Here is a 23,142-nt window from a genome sequence, read left to right on the forward strand (position 1 = left end):
AGCGCAAACATTTTTTACTCTTTAAAATATTTTAACAACTCATTAATCTAAAATTTAGATAGTTAAATTTACATAACTATTAAAGATGCTCGGACTAAGGCTAATAAGACACCCTAAAGGGTATTTAGAGAAGATCAGAAGATTTTGTCTTTTATAAGCTTCAACAATATCATCTAGAGAGTTTTTTTTAAAAGATATAGAGAGAGAGGATGATCCTTCATTATAGAGAGAGAGAGACTCGCTATTCTCTCCACTATTTTTTTACTTTTAGACAATGAATTAAGCAAAGTTAAAATATGTATAAAACATTTGAAAGTAGAAAAAATACGTACTAAAAACAAAAAATAGAGAGAAATATGTCCATGATATGTGTATTTAATGAGTAGAGAATGAGATATAAAAGACACTATTAAGGACGAATGGGATATAGAGGAGGGAAATCTGATGATATAATTGGAGATATTTTTAAATTCAAAACATCGGATGTGAGAGGGGGGCAGGCGGGCAGTGGCCAGCGGCGAGGAGAGGCCACCCGCTCCGTTGTTTGGCATGTCGAGCGAGGCGAGACGACGAGAGCACGAAGAAGAGAGTAAGCACAATCAAGACGAGATGGCTGATAGGACTCAGAACGAGATAATCCACTTGGGTTGTCCCAGCCAGCTACGTGAGATGGCTGGCCTCGGTCGATATTTCAGTAGCCGTCCGACTAGTATTATGTATTATCTACAATTATTAAAAAACATTGATCCATATTTTTCATAATAAATATTCCCTATGTCGTAGGATATAAGTCGTAACCATTTTTTATTCTTGTTCTATAATATAAGTCGTGCTCTTTTTATATATACATACATTGATGTAGTGATATAAAGACAATTAAATATGTTTTTTGGTCTTTAAACAGAGATGATTACGTCTTATACATACTCCCTCCGGTGTCCTATTAGTTGTCGTTTTGGATAAGGTTCGAGTCAAACTTATAAAATTTTGACTATAAATAATTATTTTGTTATTTAGTTTTGAAACCTAATATTTATATGCACCAATTTGTCATAAAAAGTACTTTTATAAAAGTATAAATGTATTAAGAGTTTATTTGTATTTTAACAAAAAACATTGGTCAAAGTTATATTTTGGAGACCGTGTGGTTGTCCTAAACGACAACTAATAGAAAACCGGAGGGAGTACATTAGGAGGGAGTATTATCTTAAAAAAACTGTCGCAATCGTTCCGGAATCGGGACCCGCCTGCCGCCTCAGGCCTCAACGCCCAATGGCAGCCGTAGCGAGCCGGACCACGCGACCATTTTGCACTTTGGGGCCCATGTTGGCGCCGGGATAAGGTGATACCCGCGTGACGTGGCTATCAATGTGATAGATTGATAGAGGCAGGCGGCCCGCGGCCTTGCTCGCAGTCGCGGCGGACGGGCGGACCCACTGATGTGTCCATCCAAGAGCGACGGGAGAGACAGCTGTGGCTCTGCCGTTGGACTCGGCAGATAATACTGCCATACTGGCACACTGCACTCAGTGCACTGCACTGCGGCCTGCTGGGGTTTTATTTGTTAAGTAACCCTGGTTAGGTTATGTGGGCAAATACCGGCTTTGCCCCTCAGGGGGTCTCACATCTCTATATAAGGAACCTGTATACCCCTTCATATTACGGGGATCAGAAAGAGGCCAGAGGCCCAACCCTATATCCAGTGTCTCGTGTGTTTTCTCTGTCGTGCTTATAAGAAGGGAGACGAGTTCTCTACATCTTCTTGCGCCTCTACTGCTGACGGGAGGGAAGGGAGCGGATCTGGTGATCCGTAGTAACATAGTTCTCAACACGTTATCAGCACGCTCTACTCGACGTTGCTGCGAGATCAGATCTGCCTCAACTCTTCGTCAAGCCGGCAGGTCTCCGGCCTTGCCGAACTGTCCTACGCGACAGACTTCGCTTCCGTTCGCTGAATCAAGAAATAAGGTACAAGATTTCCGTTATTTCTTCGATTTCTCTTCCTGCGAGTCGTGCGATAAGAATAAGAGAGAAAAAGGTGAACATTCATGTGTGTGTGCTGCGCCCCGTGTGAATCCGCATCGACGGGAGAGGGAAACCTCCCTACGCGCGCCCATAACCTGCGCAGAGAGGAAGACGAGAAGCGGCGTGCTTGTCTGACTGAACTCAGACGGCGACGTCCAGCCAGCCCACATGCCTAGATGCGCATGTGGAAGAGAGGCCCCGATGGCCATGGTCACCATCTCCCGGAAGAAGAGGAGCGCCTCGCGTCGAGCCCTGATCTAGGCTAGGGCGTGGCCGTACTCAACGACGTGGCTAAGGCTGGCTTTGGAGGAGCGGACCCTTCATCGTCTCCTCCGATCCGGTTCCTCCGCTGAAGTCTCAGCTTGGCATCGAGCGTCGGCAGGCCATAAGCGCGCAACCAGTTTGCCGGCCACAGCTCACAGCTCGCCAAGCGCTAATCCTATGCATTACCTGCCGCTGAGGGAAACGGATCTAAGCGGCGCATTGGGCTGAGAGATTTGACCACACTCAATAAGCCGTGCTGCTCATCCAATAAAAAAGAGACTTTTCGTTTGCCATGCTCACACACATGCATGACGTGCGTTCCCTCGCATGCGATAGCAGCCCACCACTCACAGTTGATTTATTTATTTTTTTCTCCCATAATTTCTGGTTGAATTAATCAACTTTCAAATAACCTTAATTTATATACATGCTTCATATTATTTATTCTATTTATTTCCTGTTACAAATAACAAATAAAATAAAGCATGTTTTATATTATGGTTAATTATTTCCTGCAGTAAATAATTAGTAGAAAAACGCATGCTCGGATATAGGAAAAATGCCTTTATGCACTTGATCTGCTTATGCTTATGCATTAAATTCCAGTATTATTTGTCTGTTTTATTTCTCGTAGTAGATAATTAGCAGAAATTATTAAAATGCGTGAAGGATATAGTGCACATACTCAAATCGCTCTGAATATTTGTGTTGTTTCGAGTTTTTGGACTCACGCTGAGCGATTAAATTGTATAGTGGGTACTCGGACACGCTGATCAGTTTGCGTTGGTAATCGGCTGAGTTATGGCATTAGCTGAATATTGGCTGCGCCCTGGCAACACGACGCAGTATTTGTGCCGTTCGAACTTGGCTGCGTCATGTGATTGCTATGTCGCACTCTCGCTTAATCGGATCGCTCCCGTTGAGTCGGACCGCCATCGCCGAGTCACATTTTTCGAGGACCCTGAAGGCATTGCATGTGTCGCAACTATTGAGTCACAATTGTGCTTGTTGCGTCTGTTGTGTCTGTTGCGCTTATTACGAAGGATGGATGTGTTGTCGTAGCCCTGATGCTGTACACGCGTTGACACCAGACGCTAGAGCTTGTACTCGTGTGGATTGTGGTGGGTTGTTAAAGCCCCTGAAGCCACATCATAGCGCAACCTTCATAAATAATTTTATTTGGCTCTATATTTTATTTGATTGTGTTGTGTGACATCATATATTTATATATATCGCCAAGTGGCCACAACAACTATATCAAGCTCTTTATAGCTTGGACATCTGGGAAATTAAACTGAAATACAATAAAACACAGATAAGTTAATTATTTGCTCTCTTCTCATGCATAAAGTTTTACTCGAAGTAACCCGAAGATATATAATATAATGCATGAAAGCCTTTTTGGTATAGAAGACATCAAAAATTGGGACTCTATTAGTAAGCAAAAAGACCTTACCAAATAATTTATGACTAGAAATCTCAGTCATACATTGCTCAATCAGATGTTAGCACATTGCTCTCTTTGTTGCTGAATGACATGAAGCAAACTATAAGATAAAAAGGACATGTAAGCGCTAGCAACACGAAGTTGCGAGTATATCGAGAGGTTATTCTGAGAAAATTTTCACTATGTTGGTGTGAAAACCATTGTGTGTTCCTGTCGAACCATTTTACTCGTTCTATCTAGGACATCTATGCTTGTGTTGCATACATCTCTCGGAATTGTAAATACTTATAGTCGCTGCATTGACTCGGGATAGTCCTTTGGCAAGTTTGGTATACACTGTAAGCTAAATGGTAAAGGTCGGTCCTGAATGGACACATACATGGGGTTTATGTAGCCGAACTACACCGAATTCCACCCATTGGCATGCTTACCATTATCTACCTCCGATCTACCAGAAGTGAGAAGAGTAGACAAATAACTATGAAATCCCACATCACCACAGAGCTTGAAGCTAAATTAGACATTAACATGTCCTTGGTCCTCGGAGCCAGAAGAGTCATATGTCTTGACCACTAGACTACTAATGATGATAATTTATGATAGAAATATGAAGATCTTGTAGAGACCTGTTGTATCCTCTCTACTCCTGATGATTTCTTCGTATGAGAGCAGTACTGTCTGTTGTTGAAGATGGATCCTAGGCGGATACCAGTATTGTTTCGTTCTTGCCAAGCAGTTATCATCATTTGCTTCATTAAAAGCTAGTTATATGGTGATTTTCCTAGATAAAATGAATTCTTGGCCTTGTCTGTTCTATTCCAAAGCTTCTCTTTTTGCCGAACAACGAAGAGATCGAAATAATGCTTTATAGAACAAATTGGTATATAATATGAGGAGAAATGTTTGCCCTGTTGGCAACATCACAAAATATTAAGTATTGTTATAAATTCTCTCTCAAAATTATAATACCTAAAATGTTGCATAAATCGATACCCAATTTCAGAACAGTATGAGTAATTGGGTAAACCATGGGCAATAATAAAATGAGCTGGACTATATATCACTGCATATAAAAATCTTTGCTTGGCAGCATTGGCCTGATGCCATGCACTTCACTACCAATATAAACACACACATTTTTCCTATGTGCTTAAAAGCACAATGCAACCAGTGAATGTCTTTGTGAGCGTTAGACCCTGATGGTCATTTTACTTGTTGATCTGAAGTCAACTAATGGCTCCAAACGACGAATGGTATGCATGAGCCCCTGAAGGACCCTTATGGATAAAATAGTGTTGCGCATATCAGTCTAAATCTTAATGATTGACTGTGCATTTGGTAACAATAACAATAAGTTGGCAGAATTGTAACCACGAAGCCACTTGTTGTTGCGTGTCTCGCTGGACGTTGAGACTAACCCTTCATTTTGAAGGACAAATATGTAGTATTCATGCCACTACATAAATCTAAGTCCAAAACTCACTGCATAAAACCTCTATCTGTAATGTGCGTCAGATTTCCCAAATAAATCACCACAATAGCATACATTGCCCACAACTGGATGATTGTGGTTGGGGATTTTATCTATATGCTTTTAGAACATCTCGGCATTAGGGGGAGGAATGCCCATATAATGTAATGCCTTAATATTCTATTAAACGCACAAAATCCAAACTGAACCTGTCGTTCAGTGTGTACTCCTGTGTATATGGAGTTTGCCAGAAATCGTTGAGGATTAACCATATTGGTTTGAATGCTTCTACCTGATGTAGATGTGGATATACCCGGGATTAATATCATATCCACATTTGACTTATTGGCATTTGATCTATTCTCGGGGACGCCTGCGAATATGATCCATTGGCCTTAGTCAAAGCATATGTTCTGATTGCAGATTCACGTGGTCTGTAATAACTCTCCTCCGATGAAGTCGCCCTGCTGGTGATTTGCCTCACGAAGAGGTTCATCTTGATGATGAAATTCCTAGCAATGCGCGCAATATCATTGTGCTGGGAATGCGGAACAATGAATCTTTCGTTTTGGGAAATGACGGAGATCATTATTAAATGTGGGAGACAAATATGTCGACACCTATCTTGCCTCTCTAGATTGCAAAGGGATCCAAAACAAAGTCCTAGGCATGAGTGTTTGAAGCTCTCTTATCGGGTCAATGATAAATGCAATCGAGGCTGAACCAATAATCGCAAAGTGAAAGTCACGAGCTCGAAGTTCGGACATTATGGGCACTATTGAAATAATGTGTGGTGAATGCGATGGTTCAAGTGGTCTTGTGAGAGATCCATCCCACATATGTGTTGAATAAACACAGTTCCACTATGTAATATATCTGGCAAATGGCATGAATTATAATATGCAGTTAATAGGATTCTGAAGATCCGTCATGAGATCCTAGGAGGACTCATATCTTTGAATTATAAATATGCAACATATAAATCTCATACCGGATAATACATTCCTGATGAATGACCACTCTCCAGTGTAGAGAGAATATCTCATAGTTGAGATTATAGTTCCCAGCTGGAACCTTCTAGAAGAAATAAAGTCTGTGTTAAACACCAAAGTTTGATAATCCCTATAAAGGGATAAAGACCCATACAGACCCAAAAAGGTATAAGATGAGGTACCAAAGGACTTGAAGTTCACCGAATAAGCACATGTGCATTCCACGAGTTTTACTCATGGTATTTTCCACTTGATGTGGAATTACGGTATCCTCTAAAGCCCCGATGGCAGAAACCTATAAGGTTTAGGTGTTACTGGCCAAATATCCCCATTATGCCAGAATGACAGACTATAACGATATATCTGATCGATGAAAAATCCCTGATGGATTACGATCTTAGATGCACTTTTGTTACACCATCATAGATGTTGCAATGGATGAACGCCTCGAGCGATGTGTCATATTTAGAATATGTACTATTGCAACTATATTATCCCCTAAGTCCTATATAAGGACATGTTACTTGCTTTGCACAACTATGTATAAATTGTGGTGTAAGATAGAAAATGATAGCACCTCAACCTCATCCATTCTCGTTATTCCAGATGAACAATGAGACATATATCTTGAAGAATATGCTTGAATAATGAGGGATAACGACTTTGACAGATGTCATCGTCGGGGGGAGCGAATGCTTATATTGATCACAACCGTGAGACAAGAAATGTCATATTCTATGCCCTGAAGGCGTGAGCTTGATGATCAATATGTGAACATTTATGGAACTTTCTATCAAATATATAGATCCAGTCGATCGAACACCATCAGTCAAAGTGGCTTATTTATATTGATACGTGCACTTACCTCGTATGTCCTAGAAGTGAGTAGAGGTAAAGTTCCTGAAATAGTCCTTGCAAGGATATGCAATCCGTTTGCTAAATCTTTATGTGCATATACTTCCAGAAGAAGATGTTTTGCCTTATTGATAAGGTTTTGCAAGGATCAGGGGGAGCACATTTCTAAATTTAGCCCTTGTAGATGATTCGATGGAATCCTGATCCAGAAGATCGAAATGTGTCCTGATGATAGTTGTTGTACTCTTTTTCCTTGGTGAGTTTTCTTGAAGTTTCTCACATGAGGTTTTTAATGAGGCAACAAAGTGCAAATGCAATTTGCGTCACCATGTACTCTTTCTCCACATTTTTTCCACTGGGTTTTTCGGAGTTTTAACGAGGCATGTGTTGGTCGCGGTATTCGCCCAAGGGGGAGTGTTAAGTAACCCTGGTTAGGGTTATGTGGGCAAATACCGGCTTTGCCCCTCAGGGGGTCTCACATCTCTATATAAGGAACCTGCATACCCCTTCATATTACGGAGATCAGAAAGAGGCCAGAGGCCCAACCCTATATCCAGTGTCTCGTGTGTTTTCTCTGTCGTGCTTATGAGAAGGGAGACGAGTTCTCTACATCTTCTTGCGCCTCTACTGCTGACGGGAGGGAAGGGAGCGGATCTGGTGATCCGTGGTAACATAGTTCTCAACATTATTCTCTACATCAGCGACAAACGCAGCTTTATCTCATGTTTTCTCGCTCGGAAAATAGCACGCACTAATGACCGGCTCTGAGACCGACTGGCAACCTAACCTGATTGTCAATAAAAGGGGTTCAAAATGCCAGTTATTATGTGATGGATAACACCACGCTGACGAGACGCGACGAGACGTGCAGCGCCACCATACGGAGGAGCCCACAGTCCATGCTGCTAACGAAACACGCCGCACCGAGGAAGAAAACCGAGTCAAAAGGCTGGCCTTTTTTTTTCAAAACTAGATATCATCGTCGTCGAAATGATTCATAGCACCAAGCGGTCAAACACGATCGCGTGCTCGGATGGGCCCCACACTGAAGTGATCAACCAATCATGAAGTCCGGGCAGCACGCACATGGGACGATGTGCTAGATCTGGGGGCCATTCTTTTGGTGATTCCTTAACCTGCAGTAGGTTATGGATCGTTCTATACTCAGCTACTGTATCAACGTCTCTCTTTTTTTCTTCCCCCTCCCACGTCCAGTCCAGCACGCAGAATCCACAGAATGGAAAACAAAAACATACACATGTTACTGAAGCAGACTATCAGGTGTTATTTATGCATATATCTGTAGCGATATCATATCACAGCTGTTCATATTATGGTAAGCGTCTCCAAAATGGTACAGCGGCAAAGACAGAACACAGGCGATGCCAAGCACACTCACCACCAACCATCAGGTAACGGCCGAGATCGAGCCCGGTGTTGCGAGGCGGCAGGAGTACTCACTATATACAAAAAAGAAAAAGAAAAAAAAAGAAAAGAACAACGCATCTCATATGTCAAAACACTATGCACAAACACACCACTCTCCTGCAATCCAAGCTCATCTCATCTGTGCCATCGACGATCTTATTCTCAGACAACCTCTTCTACTGGCTCCATACACCTACAAGCTTTTTTGTTATAATAATACCTGCTGACTGCTGCACCTGCACGACACCAGAGCTAAAACGGAGGTATACATCCATTTTTTTTACCTTGGTGGTGGCTTCTCCTCTACACCTTCAAAACTGGCAAGACGTGCCCAGCCTCGGCATCGGGCGCTGGCCGACGCCGGCGCTGTGCTTCCGGGTGCGGAGGGCGCTCGGGAGCAGCTCCTGGAACTTCTCGAGGAACGCGCTCCACTCCTTGCGGCTCATGTCCGACAGCTTCACGAAACTCGCGCTGGGCGGGAGCAGCTCGTTGGCGCTCCGGCTCCCGGACTGATGCTCGCTGGCTTTGCCACTGTAGTTAGTTCTACCTGTCACCTTACCCTTGGGGACGCCACCTGTACGGTAGGGTTTCGATTTCCCGATGAAGCCAAGCCCCTTCATGGACGACGACAGCTTGGAGATGGGAGGAACCTTCTGGGGCAATGCACCACTGGTCAGGACGTCACCGTGCTCGCCCTCCTCTTCCGACAAGTCTCCGTCTTCCTCGTCACACTCGTCCAGCTTGGATAGTGGATTCCTGGAACTTGTCTTCACGCTGCCAAACTTGCAGAAAGCTGGCGGTTCGAAGGCGTCGCTGTCGAGAGGGAACTGGGTGAAGTCATCATCGCCGTCTTCAACTCCGGCTTCGTCGGGAAGAAATAACTCTCTTTCCTCGACCCACTTCCTCGTCTCCATGCAGAGAAGCTCGAGCTGGCTTGGTTCCTCTTCCTTTGCTGTGAACTGCCTGCTCATCATGTCTCCTATCTCAGACAGGCAGAGGCCGAACGCTGCAGCTTCCTTGAGAAACACTGTCGACAGCACCAGCACCCTGAGACACGCCTCCCGTATCATAGGTAGCTCCACGCGTAGCATCTCTGCGTCCTTTATAGGGTCAAGTTTTGCAATGTATTCGAGCTCCTCGACGGAGAAGGGAACAGACGACTGCGGCCAGTGGATCCACTCGAAGTAGGGGTCTTCTAGGCATTCTGGAAGACAAAGACCGTGGTCAATAGGAATGAGTTCTGTCTGCTCTCCGAAATTGTCAGCCCCAGGACCAACCTTCTTGATCAGAAGATTTCCAGCATGCCTGTCAGTGTTGAAGATCCTAATGTCAAGTATTCCGATCCTATGCACCGCAGATACAGGGAAGCTTGAGGTCCCATGGTCACTGGCATCAAAATCATGAGGAATGAACTCCTGCAGTGATGCAATCTTGCTCACAGACTCTGATTTGTTGCAGAATACTTTGCTTTTGCAGCCAACACAGTCATTCACGTTGAAGATGGTGTGTGTTATCTTGACCAGCATGGTGGGAGGAACATTTGCAAAGTGATCATAGTCGAGGAGGTACGCAGCAACCTCCCTGAAGCCTGTCTCACCAACTCGTACAGATCTTTTCAGGCCTGGCTGCCCCAGAGCCTTCCCAACAAAACCTTTTGGGTTGTTTGGGGCAAATGGTTCCTCGTCAGTTGGCTTCACGATTGCAACACGCTCTCCCCAAATGTTCTTGAAGTAGTAGGCACCACCCATCCCACTGTTAATAGCAACTGGGTCGACACCATTCATTATGGCCTTAATGACATCCTTCGCAATCTGCTTCATCCGAGATGAAGGGCTTGAACAGCCAAGTATTTCAATGGGTCCACTCCGGTCTCTTTGCCAAACATCCTGGCCAGTAGGGGAGAGGCAAGGTGTGGAATTGCTTCGGTGAATCTGATTCCTTTTGAGAAGCAACGGTGAGTCATTGCGAATGCTGCTAAGATCATCATTCAGAACCAGGTCACCAAAGGTCAATGAACTCTCATCAGTGGGCACATTGAGAGCTATCTGCAGCTTCTTTTTCACAGTTTGCACATTTTCTCCTCTCTCCAGCTCAATGCCAAGGACAGAACCATTGTCAGTTTGCACAAAGACTCTCTTCCAGCTCAGTTGCCTCCCCTCAGTTCTGCTGCCTCCAGGATATTCACTGCTGAAGCTCCGGTCCAGGACTGCCACAGCCATCTGTGTCTGAACAGGACAGTCCAAATCCCTGGACATAGAAGAGCTGAAAGGAGCTGCCTAGTGCCTATATCTACAAACTTCTCGTGTACTCCGCCAGAGAGGGAAGAAAGAACACAGCAAGCTGAAGACAAACTTTTGCAACTTGCAGTCAGCAGTCTTTGGAGAAGAGAAGATGTTTTCACCACCTCTGCATCAACTGAAGCTCGATATCACAGGACCATTTTGATTGATATATATATATATACTGGGAGAAGGAAAAATATAAATGAATACTATATAACACAAAATGAACGTTCATGCAATGATAAATGTAAGATTCTAGACAAATCTAGGAAATACAAAAAAATATGGAGCGATTACAGATGTCTGGTACAAATGGATTAGCTAGCAGCCTAGCATGTAACAGAACCTATCAAGTTGCTTCCATAAACACAATATTCTTTGGATCTTTTCTTTGTTCATTCCATTGCAAAGGACTAAGTTACAGTCCTTTGCCAGAGTGAGGTAGCATGGTTTCACAAGTCTATCCCCGATAAGGCAATAAACCTATTAACAACTGTTGACCAGAATAAGTAGAAGATCATATTTGAGTGTTGCAAGCTTCTGACTACATTTCAAAACCACTGGTGATAAGACCATTATAACTAGAAATGTCACTAAAGCTTAGATCTCAATCTCGGACAGAGAGTAGAATCAATCGAGCAGGATTTATAACAACACACGTGTAAGCATACACGTGTATTATTCTCACTAAAATGTAAAAAAAAATAGCTTCTCTTAAGGAAAAACAACCATTTCCGCTTGTTTTGGTACAAGGTGACCAAATCTCATCAGAATCACATAGGTTTGTAATACAATCCAGTGATTGGGATCAGTGCGGATTTTGCATGCGACCAGAAATATTTAGGATTAGTTAGGCAGATTTTGCATGCGACCAGAAATGAAGTAGGATTAATTGACGGTGACAAGCTAAACAAAAACAAGGACTCCAAAGTTCAACTGATTTAAGTCCACAGAATGCTAGGAACAAATCCAACCCCCCACAGATTTTTTTTTAAAAAAAATGTTTTCCCTTCGCTGACCAGATCGAATTGTTCAAATAGCTCACACGGTTTCACACAAGTGAGAAACACTCCACGAGTAATCCTACACCTACAGGTTTGATAAGAAACTAGTATTGTGTGCGCGTTCGTGGACAGCATGGATGTTTCCTTGACTTCGACGCTGCATCTGTCATCGGTCGACGACTACACATTGGTACTTCCAGACGATGTGGCCGCGTGATGTGGGACTGTGGACGGCGGTGACACTGGGGACCAGACCCCTGTGGCCACCAGCATGGAGAGGACGAGCCCTATGGCCAATAGATTCGTAATGACAGTGGCATGTCAGTGTCGCATTTGGTGGGCACACCTCAGGTTGGTTGTAGCACGAAGTGTGTTATCTTGCAATTGCGAATAGCGAGCACTCTCTTCGCTGTAGTGTGCTCCGCCGTTGTAAGCAACATAAATTTACGGATGCCGGTAGTTCTAGAAGAGGGCAAGGTCATCGTGTTCGGGCTCATGGATCCAGAAACCGTCATGAAGAAGCTCCACAAGGCTAGGAAGCCGGTGTGGCTGTGTGGCGAGAAGCATGGATTGGGCGTTCAGCTCCAGAAGCTGCAGCTTGGCGGCACATGCGGGGAGAAGGGCCAGCAGCAAGCCGAGGGTACCCAGGGCAAGGGTTAGGACCAGCAACATCAGCACAAGGATGGCAGCGACAAAGGCCAAGGCCAAGGCCAAGGCCAGCAGTGAAACTAAGGGTGGAGCGGGTGGTCGTGGCGTGGAAGGTGTGGCATTGTAGTTTTGCTCTAGCAAGTAATTACTGCAAACAGCCTCTCCACTCTGCTAGTACATCTACGAATCTTAATTCACTCTTGCTAAATCTGAACTACACAAAACCAGGACATTGAGGACTCCTGATAAATCAATTTGACATTAACCGAGCAATCAAGAACATGAATTACTGCTCATACCCGCTAGCATCTGTTCAGTTACTGAGCTAATCTCTAGAATATAAGGATTTGCAAAAGATACGCCTAATTATTCTTAGATGCAATTTAATAATGACTACAGCAAGAATGGAACCATATCTTAAGAAAAGTTGTATCAAGAATCTGTGAACTTTTACATTCCACATGGGCTATGTTATTCCTTTTTATGATGCCGTTGCATGAAGTGAAAGGTTAAGACTATAATTACTAATGACATTGGGCTACTCCATAGTTTCAATCAACCTAAGTCAGTTTTAAAAGAGAATGCAAGGAGTCCTTGCAGTCAATAGAGCGGCATGGATGTACGTAATGCAAATTGGAAGCATTAGAAGATAATTGATTCTCAAGGGGAATAATTTGGGTAGTGGAATCAAAATGTGATCAAGGATAAGATATATGGATGGATAAAAGAGAATGACAGCTTATGCCCTTACTATTGTTTTTTTTCCTTGGAATGCAATTATATGTAGCAGCTCCCTTATTCAATTGAGAAGAAGACAATGAGTGTTGTTCATAGTCTCTACAGTCTGTAGACATAAACAATTTCAGTGTAGATGATTCTACATGTGTGTAGTAAGATAGCAACAAAGAAAAAATTCTAACAATTGAAATTGTAAGATTACTAACTACAGATCAATGGATATGCTAATTTGGAGAAATAAGTGTTGCAGATATAGGACGTTTGTGCAACTATCGTGGTAGGACAAAAGTGGGATGCGTCACCTTGATGGTTGACAAAGATTAGAGTTTTGCCTATCCGTTGGATTAGCGGAGATGAAGTCACCTGCATAAAGTGTTATTTTTTAGTGTTAGAAGAGGTGGAATTATGAATTATAAATTATTATAAATGTAAACCCAAAAAACCATTCCTGTTGTGGGTATTCCATCGAATAGGTTGAGTGCATCTCTGAAAAACATTATTTCAATTGATTTTACCCAGTTTTAGCATTATTGTTGAACTCAACACAGAGATGTTCTTTCCTAAAAAGAAGAAGAAAATCAAGAACACAAATGAAGTAGCACTAAGTCGAACCGCTAAGGCGGCTGTGGCGCCGAGGAGGCGGAGCAGGGTGCAACCTCCGGCGCCGTGTCACTTCTCCATCATCCCCTCTTCTTGGTCGCTCTCACTCCGAGTCTGAGTGTGCCGAGCCGAGCACAGCAATAGCGGCAGATGCGGGGACTGTGGAGTTTGGACTGTGGGAGTGACCACGCGTCCGCGCACCCAGCGGCGGTGTGCGTGAAATGGCGGTGGTGCGGACTGCGGAAGCGAATGCCTGGAGATCGTTGTCAGGGGCTAGGGAGGGAGCGGTGGCATCCAGTGACCGGACCTGGCCCTTTTTCTCTCGTTCGCGGTGGTGCGGAAATTTAGCGAGCCCGGAGTAGCACCGCCCGCTGCGGCTCCCGTCGAACGACATTCATCACAGGCCGAGGAGCTGGCGCGGGGACTCACCGGCGGGACGGATCCGGGCGCTCGCGGGCAGAGAACGGCCACAGCGCCGCCTCCCCCCTCCTGCGGCGGCGTAGATCCGACGTCCGGGCGCGTCGCCGGCGCAGATCCGGCGGGCGGGCGGTGCGCCGTACGCGTCCCACGGTGGCGCGATTCCCTGTGCCTTTGTGTGATTTGTCCTTTTTCCCTCCGGGCTTAACTCGTCGTGGGTCCGAGAGTCGGGTTATTGTGATAACCGCGGTTAACGAGACCCCTCCCCGCCACCTTATAGGCTCACGGTCTTGCGCTCGGGCCCTTGCAGATGCTTGTATTTCCTGAAACGGTGCTTCTGTCTCCGGGATGGAAATCATATAATGTACAATTTATTTAAAGATGCATAGGTATCATTATGTGTTTACCACCCTGTTTATAGTATGCTTTTGTGTTTTGTAGTTGTTATGTCTCCAAACTCTCTTGGGTTTTTACTTACCGTGCGGAAATAGTTTAAGTTTGGTATCAAATTAGTGGAATTTTAAAGTTGCTTATGTCACATCAAATAATTTACTAATAGATACTACAAATGTGTATATGGACATCTCATCTAATGCTTGGTGATTTATTTTTTTTCCAGACACGACCATGTCATGAGGGCTAGGAGTATCTAGTCCTCGAAGTCATATTTAAAGGATGGCAAACGGTCATACTTTCAGGAGGCGATGTAGTTGGTAACAACTTCATTTTGTCTGGGAAAAAAATAAAAGCTGCTAAATTGCTAAGAATGTGGCACATGGCAACTGGAGTATGACTGGAAGAAGTAGCCAGCTTCATTTCGCTTTTGGTCAATGCAGGTGTAATCAGGCCTATTTCCTCCTTATAAACAAGACGACTGGTCGACACTTTCCTATAAAGCTATCATAAGTATTATTATATCATTAATTTACGCAGGGGTCATGCGATGCGAAGACAGCAACGCCAAAGTCCCTTACCGCAAAAACAAAAGTATTGCTGTGCTTTTGCGCAAAACCAGGCCCCGATACTTTCACGGGCCGAGCGCATAAAGACAGGCAAATAAATTTCTCGGAGCAAAAGAAAATACTGTACTTAATTTAGTACGTACGGACGGTGAAAAAAAATAATGGTCGAGCCATCACACGCCGTCTGTTGCTTTGGGATCGGAAGGCTCTAGAATCCCCAGTACGACGGCCTCCACCTGGCGGCAGGCGACTGGACGGTGACCGCACCGCCACGGGCCCGCTCGCGGCAGCGTGCGCCCGCGGGGCCGCTCATTCGCGGTGCGCGAGAGCCGGGAGACCTGGGCGCCTGCCGGCACGGAGGCGGCACGCGTGGATCGGGGTCCAGTCACCAGTGGACAGTGGTGGCGCGCGATCGTCGTGCAGGTGGAAAAATCTGGCCGTGGCTGGCATCGCAGCTGGCAGCCCTCTCGGCTCTCGCGGGCGGGACGGGATGGGATGGGACCGTGCCGCGGGCGTGCGGCCCGCGGCGGCTTCCAGCTTCCTGCCACGCAACAGACGACTTGACTCAGTCCATGTGACCATATCTGCCCGTGACGTGACCGTGAGTTCTGAGGAGTGAGCATCTTCATCTGTGCTCACAGACTGACAGTGGCGCGGAAACACGAACATTTGGCATGAATTCGGTTCAGGTCTTGTTCGTTTGTGTCGGATTGGTGGGTCGGAACGATTCCTAGCCGGATTGCTTCTCTAATTTATATAAACTTTGATTAGCTGGAACAATTCTGGGTGTAATCCGACGTAAACGAACAAGGGCTCAAGCAGTCCAAACATTAGTGTTCGTGGTTTGGACGTCTGGCACCTTCTGAGCCAGCGGCGGCCTAATTGGTCAATTGTTCTGAACACCACGATGCATCTACCTGGTTGGCGAACGGCGATCCATCGTCAAAACTCAGAACAGTGATGGCGTAATAGTTGACCGTGCGGCATCGTTGCTGTCTTGATCGGGTGTTCGCACGCTGTCCATTTCTGATTGATTCATGCGTACAGAACATCATATCTGATGCATATATAATAATTTAATATATGCACCAAACTCATATACACTTGATATGTTCTTCTATAGTCTATAGAGCAGCTGAACGCTGACAACAAAGAGCGCCGACGGTGTGGCTAGCATGACTGCAAGTCTAGAAGATGTCTCCACAAGATACACATACGGTACAAAGAGAGAGAGAGAGAGTGAAAGCAAGAGGAAGGTACTCACAGTACTCCGCGTCTTAGACGAAGAGAGTTGGTTAAACCATTTTATTTTGTTCGGAGAGCAAGGAATTTGCAGATCTGTCCGTGAAAGACGAGACAGTGGTAGCTGCTCGATTATTAGGCAGAGGGCTAAGGCTATCCGCAACCATTACCCCTAAACTTTTCCCCCTATATCACTTTTTCCCTCTATTTTTCCACCTATTTTTTCATCTTCCGCAGCGGTTCCCCCTAAATACTCCCCTATACCCCACTACAACTATAAAATATCATTTTCTATATCAACTATCAATTTTTTATCTACTAACAATTACTCGTGGACCCACAGCACAGTGTTTAGGGTGATGAACAGTGACACACTAGATCTGGGGGGAGAGAGAAGGGGACCGACACGTAGGGAGCGCTGTAGGGGGCACCGCTGTGGCCGTAGGGTGCCCCCTACAGCCCCTACGCAAGGGGAGGGGGATGGTGAGGGGGCTGCGTTGCGCACAGCCTAAGACAATCACTTGGCAGTAAACGACGCAGTGCTACGTGCCTAGCCAGACACGGAGCACTCCACGGCCACCAAAATGACATATTTTTAATTTGAAGTAGAAAATAAGATTAAGGAGGTGTTTGGACTTTGGAATGGTTCCATATTTCCGCTCCAGTGTGAAACAGTAATTTATAATGTTAATTTAATTAGTTTTAACATTATTTTAATCTAAACAATAAATAAAATGACTTGTATAAATATCTTTTAAACATGTGTAGACCTATTTAAACATTGGGTTAGGTTGGGTTGGGTCGGTGTCAGGTCAGGCCGTGGGTCATTTGGCACCGACAGTATACGTTTCTTTTCTAAGTGTCGGGTTGGCCCGAGTTTCCCTATTGTGGGTGTTGGGTCGGAGGTTTTTTTGGAGGGTTAAGCCGGGTGTTTTGGCTTTGTGTCGGATTTTTCAGGTTGGGTCGGATTATGTGTAAAAACCATAGCCTATGCTCGATCAATAGATTGTTGCAGGTTAAAAGCTATAGTCTATATCCGCTCGTAGCATTGATCAAATCAGGTCGAATCGTGTTTTTTTTTTAAAAAAAAATTAAAGGTGAGTCGGGTCGGGTGATCCATGTTGAAGTCTAAATAAGTGCTAAATTTTAGCACTTTACGTTTAACATTTTTTGTTTAGATCACCAAGTGTTAGTAGCTTAAAAATTTAGTGCTAAAGTTTAGCTCTATAGAAGTCAATTAGTGATTTATCCGTCTTGGTTGCACGTGACAGCATGGGAGTAGACTGATGATAGGTAGGCAGGCGGGCCAAGGAGGAGGCAAGGATACCAATTTTTTTTGTATTTTAGCCATTTTTCGGGGAAAAAAAACATATTTGGACCCTAGAAAATTTTAATTGTATTTTTAGACCCTTTGCTCGGCGCCATAGCCTATGGCGCCTAGGTAACACAGCTCGGCGCCATAGGTTATGGCGCCGAGATACGTGCTGCGTTGGCACAACCCGAACGCCGTGGCGTTGACGTGGCACCAAGCTCGGCGCCACAGATCTTGGCGCCGAGCTCGGTTGTGTTATCAACAGTTTTGTTGCAAAGAAATAGCACAAAGCTATCTAGCTCAGTTGGTGGAGCACACGGTTTTAAACCATGAGGTTGGGGGTTTGAGCTCTATAACTTGCCCAGATTTTTTTTATCTTTTAAATAACTCATTAGGTATACTATTTGGAATGCAGGATTATTATATAAATCAATACAGTCCAAGCTGGCGGTAAAAAGATCCTTTGAATATTTAGCAGCAACAGGCTTGTCATCTATATGGTTGCACAGCCCCCTCCGCGCTTCTGCTCCAGTGTCCAGCATCAGCCAGTATGCTTGTCATCTATCCAGCTACAGCAGCGTCATGAGTTACCTAATGAGTTATTGATTTATATAATAATCCTGCATTCACCAACACAAATATATTGATTTATATAATAATCCTGCATTCCAAATAGTATACCTAATGAGTTATTTAAAAGATAAAAAAATTCTAGGCGAGTTGTAGGACTTGAACGCCCAACCTCATGGTTTAAAACCCTGTGCTCCACCAACTGAGCTAGATAGCTTTGTGCCAATTCTTTGCAACAAACTATTGATAACACAACCGAACTCGACGCCAAGATCTGTGGCGCCGAGCTCGGTGCCACGTCAACGCCACGGCGTCCGGGTTGTGCCAACGCAGCACGTACCTCGGCGTCATAACCTATGGCGCCGAGTAAAGGGTCCAAAAATGCAATTAAAATTTTCTACGGTCCAAACGTGTTTTTTCCCGAAAAATGGCCAAAATACAAAAAATTCGGGCAAGGATACAGAGTTACTGACACAGGTCGAGACGAGGCGGATAAGCAATATGTGCGGGCGATCATAAAAGCCGCCCAGTCGGGCACCCGTTCTGACTTCTGACGGGACCTGCTGTAGACAATTACGGAGCCCAGCTGCCCAGGGGCCAGGGCATTCAACTTTTTTGCATTTTAGCCCTTTTAGGGTTTTTTGCACAAATATGCCCTTTGCAGTTTCATTTCAAAAAATAGACCCTTTGCTCGGCGCCATCATCACTGGCGCCGAGGCAACTCATAGTGGCGCCACCTTCTTTAGCGCCAGCATTTTCGTACGTGGCAGCTGACGTGTCGGGGTCATGGGGGTCGGCGCCATAGATCTTGGCGCCGACCCCCTATCGACGGCAAAAATCCTGTCAGGGGGTCGGCGCCACAGATCTTGGCGCTGACCCCCTTTATACCGGTCAAACTGGTCAATTAGTTTTTCATGCCGCCGCCAAAATTCTCTTGCTCGCCGCCCCACTCACCCGAGCTCGCCGCCGTCGCGCCTGTCGCCCCCGCGCCCGCTGCCCCGAGCTCGCCCGGCGACGCCCCCTTCCCCGCGCCCGCCGGCCCACTCACCCGGCGGCGCCCTCTTCTCCGCGCTCGGCGCGCCCACCCCCGCGGCCGCCGCCCCTGCCCCGAGCTCACCGCGCCGCCGCCCGCCGCCCCGAGCTCGCCGCGCCCACCCCCGCGACCGCCGCCCCCTGCCCCGCGCCAGCTCCCGCCCCTCGCCCCGTGGTTGTCGGCCCCCGCCCCCGCGGACGCCGCCCCCTGCCCCGCCGGCCTCTCGCCCGCCGGCCCCCGTGCCCGGCGACGCCCCCGCTGCCCGGTGACGCCCCCGCTGCCCGCAGGCCTCGCAGCCGCCGTCCCCCGGTCGTTTAAGTAATTTTTTAAGCATTTAGTTATTATTTTTAGTTATTGTGTTAGCATTTTTGTTAGGTATGTTAGTTTTGTTGCTATAAAAAGTTGTTTGTTGAATGTGATTGTCGTGAAAATGAATTTGATAAATGCTAATTTGATTGAATATTATGAAAGTGAGTCAAATGTGCATGTTTTTGTAGGATGGCACAGTTCCACCTCCTCGACCCGTTCTACGACGAGAGCCACCGGGGGCGCCTTCTGTCGGAAGGCCAGGTATTGAATTGTAAATTTTTTTGTAGAATTGTTGTTGTACAAATGGTGTTGCTAATATAATATTTTTCCGTGTAGGACCTAGCAACGCTTCGTTCTAGGACACACAATGGGTTCCTAGACATGGTGTTCGACGACAGGTACACTAATTACCTCAGACGAGCAGGTCTAGATGTAATATCGTACCAGTTACGACGCGGGTTGCCTACTATTGACTCGGCGGCCATTACTGCACTTGTGGACAGGATTGTTAGGATTTTGTAAAATTATTCTTGAATCATTGAGCTCGTTTACACTAATTTTTTTTTAATTATGTAGGTGGCAGCCAGAGACACATAGTTTTCATCTTCCTTTTGGTGAGATGACAGTCACATTAGAGGATATATAGAAGATACTTGGACTCGATGTTGGTGGCAGAGCAGTGACAGGCCAATGTGACTCTGACGGTTGGAGGGCTAGAGTTGAGGCCTTTCTTGGTAGAGAGCTTCCTGCTGAGGGCGTTGAAAGGACTGCTGGAGTAGGCATCACATGGCTCCGTCAGTCTTTTGGTGCGTGCCCTGCTGATGCTGATGAGGGTACAGTCCAGTTCTATTGTCGAGCTTGGATCCTGCACATGTTTGGTTGTGTCCTCTTCCCAGACGCCATAGGAGACTGCGCGTCATGGATGTACATCCCATGTCTATCCGACTGGGATACAGCTGGACACTATAGTTGGGGCTCCGCTGTGCTTTCTTTTTTGTACCGACAGCTTTGTGAGGCTTGCCGTCGTACGTCCTCCTCTTCGTCTATAGGCGGTTGCGTCTACCTCCTGCAGATATGGATGTGGTACGTCTTCAGAATTTTATTTAATAAGGCTATATTACTTACTAACATTAATTTCATTTTGTAGGTTTCGCATACCAGTTGGTCGACCACGTGTTTTCCAGCCTAGACCCTGTCCATGGATGATTTATGGAAATGAACATCTTCGACGGACGTGTGCTTATATTTGGGACCAAGTGGCAGCTCCTTTTGCTAGAGCTAAGAGGGCATACATGGAGTATGTTAACGAGTTTGACACGCTTTCTGCCTCTAGCGTAAGTACTCAACATGTATATTTTATCATTATGAAATTTGTTTTATTATACTTAACATAGATTGCTTCATTTTTATTTCAGGTCACATGGCAGCCATACAACGCACCTGAGTATGCTGGGATGATCTTTAGTGAAGTATGCAGCAGTGAAGATGAACTCTATATGTTGCAATGTCCTTTGATCTGTTTCTGGTGTGTTGAGTGGCACCTACCTCACAGGGTTCAGAGACAGTTTGGTAGGAACCAACTATGGCCGGTTGAAGATATTCCTACTTCTAAGGAGCTACACAAGTAAGTTTGCAATCTATAAATCCAGTTTGCAATTTATAACATCAATCATTCGTAACTTTGTGTTCTTTATATGATATGATTTGTTTGTAGATTTGACCGACGAAAGCAAAAGAAGATAACGGACTTTCGTCAACATCATCTGATATTTATAAATGAATGGGAATCGGGTGCTGAGAATGTATATTCCAACGATGAGTTGCACAACAACAGTGACTACAGGTGGTACCAAGCTTGGTACCAGGGTGCGACTCGTTGTAAGCTTCGCCAGCAGTGGACAGTGGAAGACTACGCCGACATTGATTCTTCTGACGATGAAGAAACAGAGTATGACCTGTCCACTAGACTGGGAACCCAAGTGGAGGCGACACCCATATTAGATCGAGTGGTAAGTTTTACTCGATTTTAATACTCGACATGTATAAATTGTATGTGTGATGCAAATTGTGTTGTACAGGGTAACACATTGCGACGGTCGGTAGAGGACATTGATTGCCAACTTTTGACTGTGGGCGACAGCAGCATGCGCAACTTCTTGCAGGTAAGCCCACATGCATCGTTTATAGCCTTTAGCTTGTTATGAATATGTTGTAAACTAATATGTCTTTGGCATACAACGTTTATCTAGGCGCCTACGTGGAGCTGCTGCTCGCTGTGGCTGCAGGACTAATGTTGCACATGACGTCCATGTACCATCGTGTACCGACACAGCAACGCCCTCCACAGGTCTTGGTGCTGGCTTCGACTACGATCACGACGAGATAGGACCTTCACAGCTTCAGGGGGCTCCTTCGACACAACCATTACAACCACAAGATCGTAGGCGACACCGCTCTCCACAATGTTACACTCCAGGCACCGACACTTTAGGCAAGGGTAAGACTAGGAGACGTTGAATTGGTTTGGACTCTATGGACTTTTTATGTAACGTATGAATTATATGGACTTGTAATGGACTTATTTGGCCTCTACGGGCTTGTATGACATTTTAATGGACTTGTATGAATTCTATGGACTTGTAATGCACTTGTTTAGACTTTTATGAGCTTTCTTGGAATTTTTTACAATTGTATGCACTTGTATGTTATGCTTGTTTATGTGTATATGTTGGATTGTCAAAAAACAGAGAAAACTCTGCCGAAATTTTGTAAAATCTGTGATTATGTCATGTAGCCTTTACAGAACTATTACATAGCCTTTTCAGAAGCATCAACTTTCGGACTAGCATCTAGACTTTTCAGATCCATTTCATAGCCTTTTCAGGATTATATATATAGCCTTTTCAGGACTGCATATATAGCCTTTTCAGAATCAACAATATCCTACATTATCGTAGGACATGTAGCCTTTGAAGATCCAGAACATAGCCTTTTCAGAGTTTTTGTACATATCTGTTATCATAATCCACTACACTACCTTTCCTTTCGCCTATATATACACGATCCTTTGTACATTTGCTTCATTGTGCAATACAATGGCTTCAGGGTCTTCTAGGGGCAAGGGTGCGGGAAATGAGAGACGAAAGGATGGAGGGAAGTTAACTCCAATGTGTTTCGATGGCCCTCTTGGTCCAGATTTTTTTGAAGAGGCGGTTTTTAACTTTCCAGTTCAAAGTAAAAAAGATTTCAACAAAGAGGTTAGACTTAGGTCCAACGATAATAGGAGAGAATATTGGTCGAAGTGCATGCATGGTGAGGATTGCTTCGTGTAGATGTTCATTGAGGGTGGAATTGATGGAGGCCGTCGTTTTTTCAGATGTCCTTATGCATATGTAAAAATTAATTTCTAATCCTTTGTTCTAAATACTTTTGTTGTTCAATGAAACTAACTATAAACATTTATGCATCATTCATTGGTCAAGGAGAATTGTGGGTTCACTTGTTGGGTAGATCCTCGTCCGATTTTTCCTCATGCGGAATACA

At 45.0% G+C, this 23,142-nt stretch overlaps 2 protein-coding genes across 25 annotated transcripts; one reads left to right on the plus strand and one right to left on the minus strand.

Moving 5' to 3' along the window:
* The first annotated feature begins 1,774 nt into the window (after positions 1-1,774).
* LOC103634188 (serine/threonine-protein phosphatase 7 long form homolog) lies at positions 1,775-22,242 on the plus strand. Its single transcript, XM_008655773.2, has 9 exons — positions 1,775-1,968; positions 19,788-19,860; positions 19,936-19,997; positions 20,176-20,682; positions 20,747-20,933; positions 21,015-21,223; positions 21,314-21,608; positions 21,678-21,761; positions 21,849-22,242. The coding sequence occupies exons 4-9, from the start codon at positions 20,471-20,473 to the stop codon at positions 21,888-21,890; spliced, it is 1,029 nt and encodes a 342-aa protein (XP_008653995.2). The 5' UTR covers positions 1,775-1,968; positions 19,788-19,860; positions 19,936-19,997; positions 20,176-20,470; the 3' UTR covers positions 21,891-22,242.
* Positions 8,316-14,420, minus strand: LOC103632899 (phosphatidylinositol 4-kinase gamma 7-like). Of its 24 annotated transcripts, none has more exons than XM_035960719.1 (5): positions 14,184-14,414; positions 13,457-13,517; positions 13,168-13,260; positions 8,767-10,897; positions 8,316-8,675 (listed from the first exon to the last, which is right to left on the minus strand). In XM_035960719.1, exon 4 carries the CDS (start codon positions 10,735-10,737, stop codon positions 8,794-8,796), a length of 1,944 nt encoding a protein of 647 aa, XP_035816612.1. In that variant the 5' UTR covers positions 10,738-10,897; positions 13,168-13,260; positions 13,457-13,517; positions 14,184-14,414; the 3' UTR covers positions 8,316-8,675; positions 8,767-8,793. The 24 variants fall into 24 exon arrangements, with proteins under 24 accessions (XP_035816612.1, XP_035816611.1, XP_035816613.1 ...); XM_035960718.1 differs by having other exon boundaries at positions 8,767-10,945; XM_035960720.1 differs by lacking the exon at positions 13,168-13,260 and having other exon boundaries at positions 8,767-10,888; positions 14,184-14,415.
* Positions 22,243-23,142: the final 900 nt, after the last annotated feature.

Source organism: Zea mays, chromosome 7 (genome assembly GCF_902167145.1).
Source record: "Zea mays cultivar B73 chromosome 7, Zm-B73-REFERENCE-NAM-5.0, whole genome shotgun sequence".
In the NCBI taxonomy this organism is placed as follows: domain Eukaryota; kingdom Viridiplantae; phylum Streptophyta; class Magnoliopsida; order Poales; family Poaceae; genus Zea; species Zea mays.

Excerpts from the sequence above, each read along its gene's own strand:
- LOC103634188 (XM_008655773.2), top strand. The coding sequence starts at position 20,471 with ATGTTTGGTTGTGTCCTCTTCCCAGACGCCATAGGAGACTGCGCGTCA. Across the intron at positions 20,683-20,746 it reads CTCCTGCAGATATGGATGTG|GTTTCGCATACCAGTTGGTC; the intron begins GTACGTCTTCAG and ends TTCATTTTGTAG. Across the intron at positions 20,934-21,014 it reads ACACGCTTTCTGCCTCTAGC|GTCACATGGCAGCCATACAA; the intron begins GTAAGTACTCAA and ends TTTTTATTTCAG.
- LOC103632899 (XM_020540701.2), bottom strand. The coding sequence starts at position 10,737 with ATGTCCAGGGATTTGGACTGTCCTGTTCAGACACAGATGGCTGTGGCA.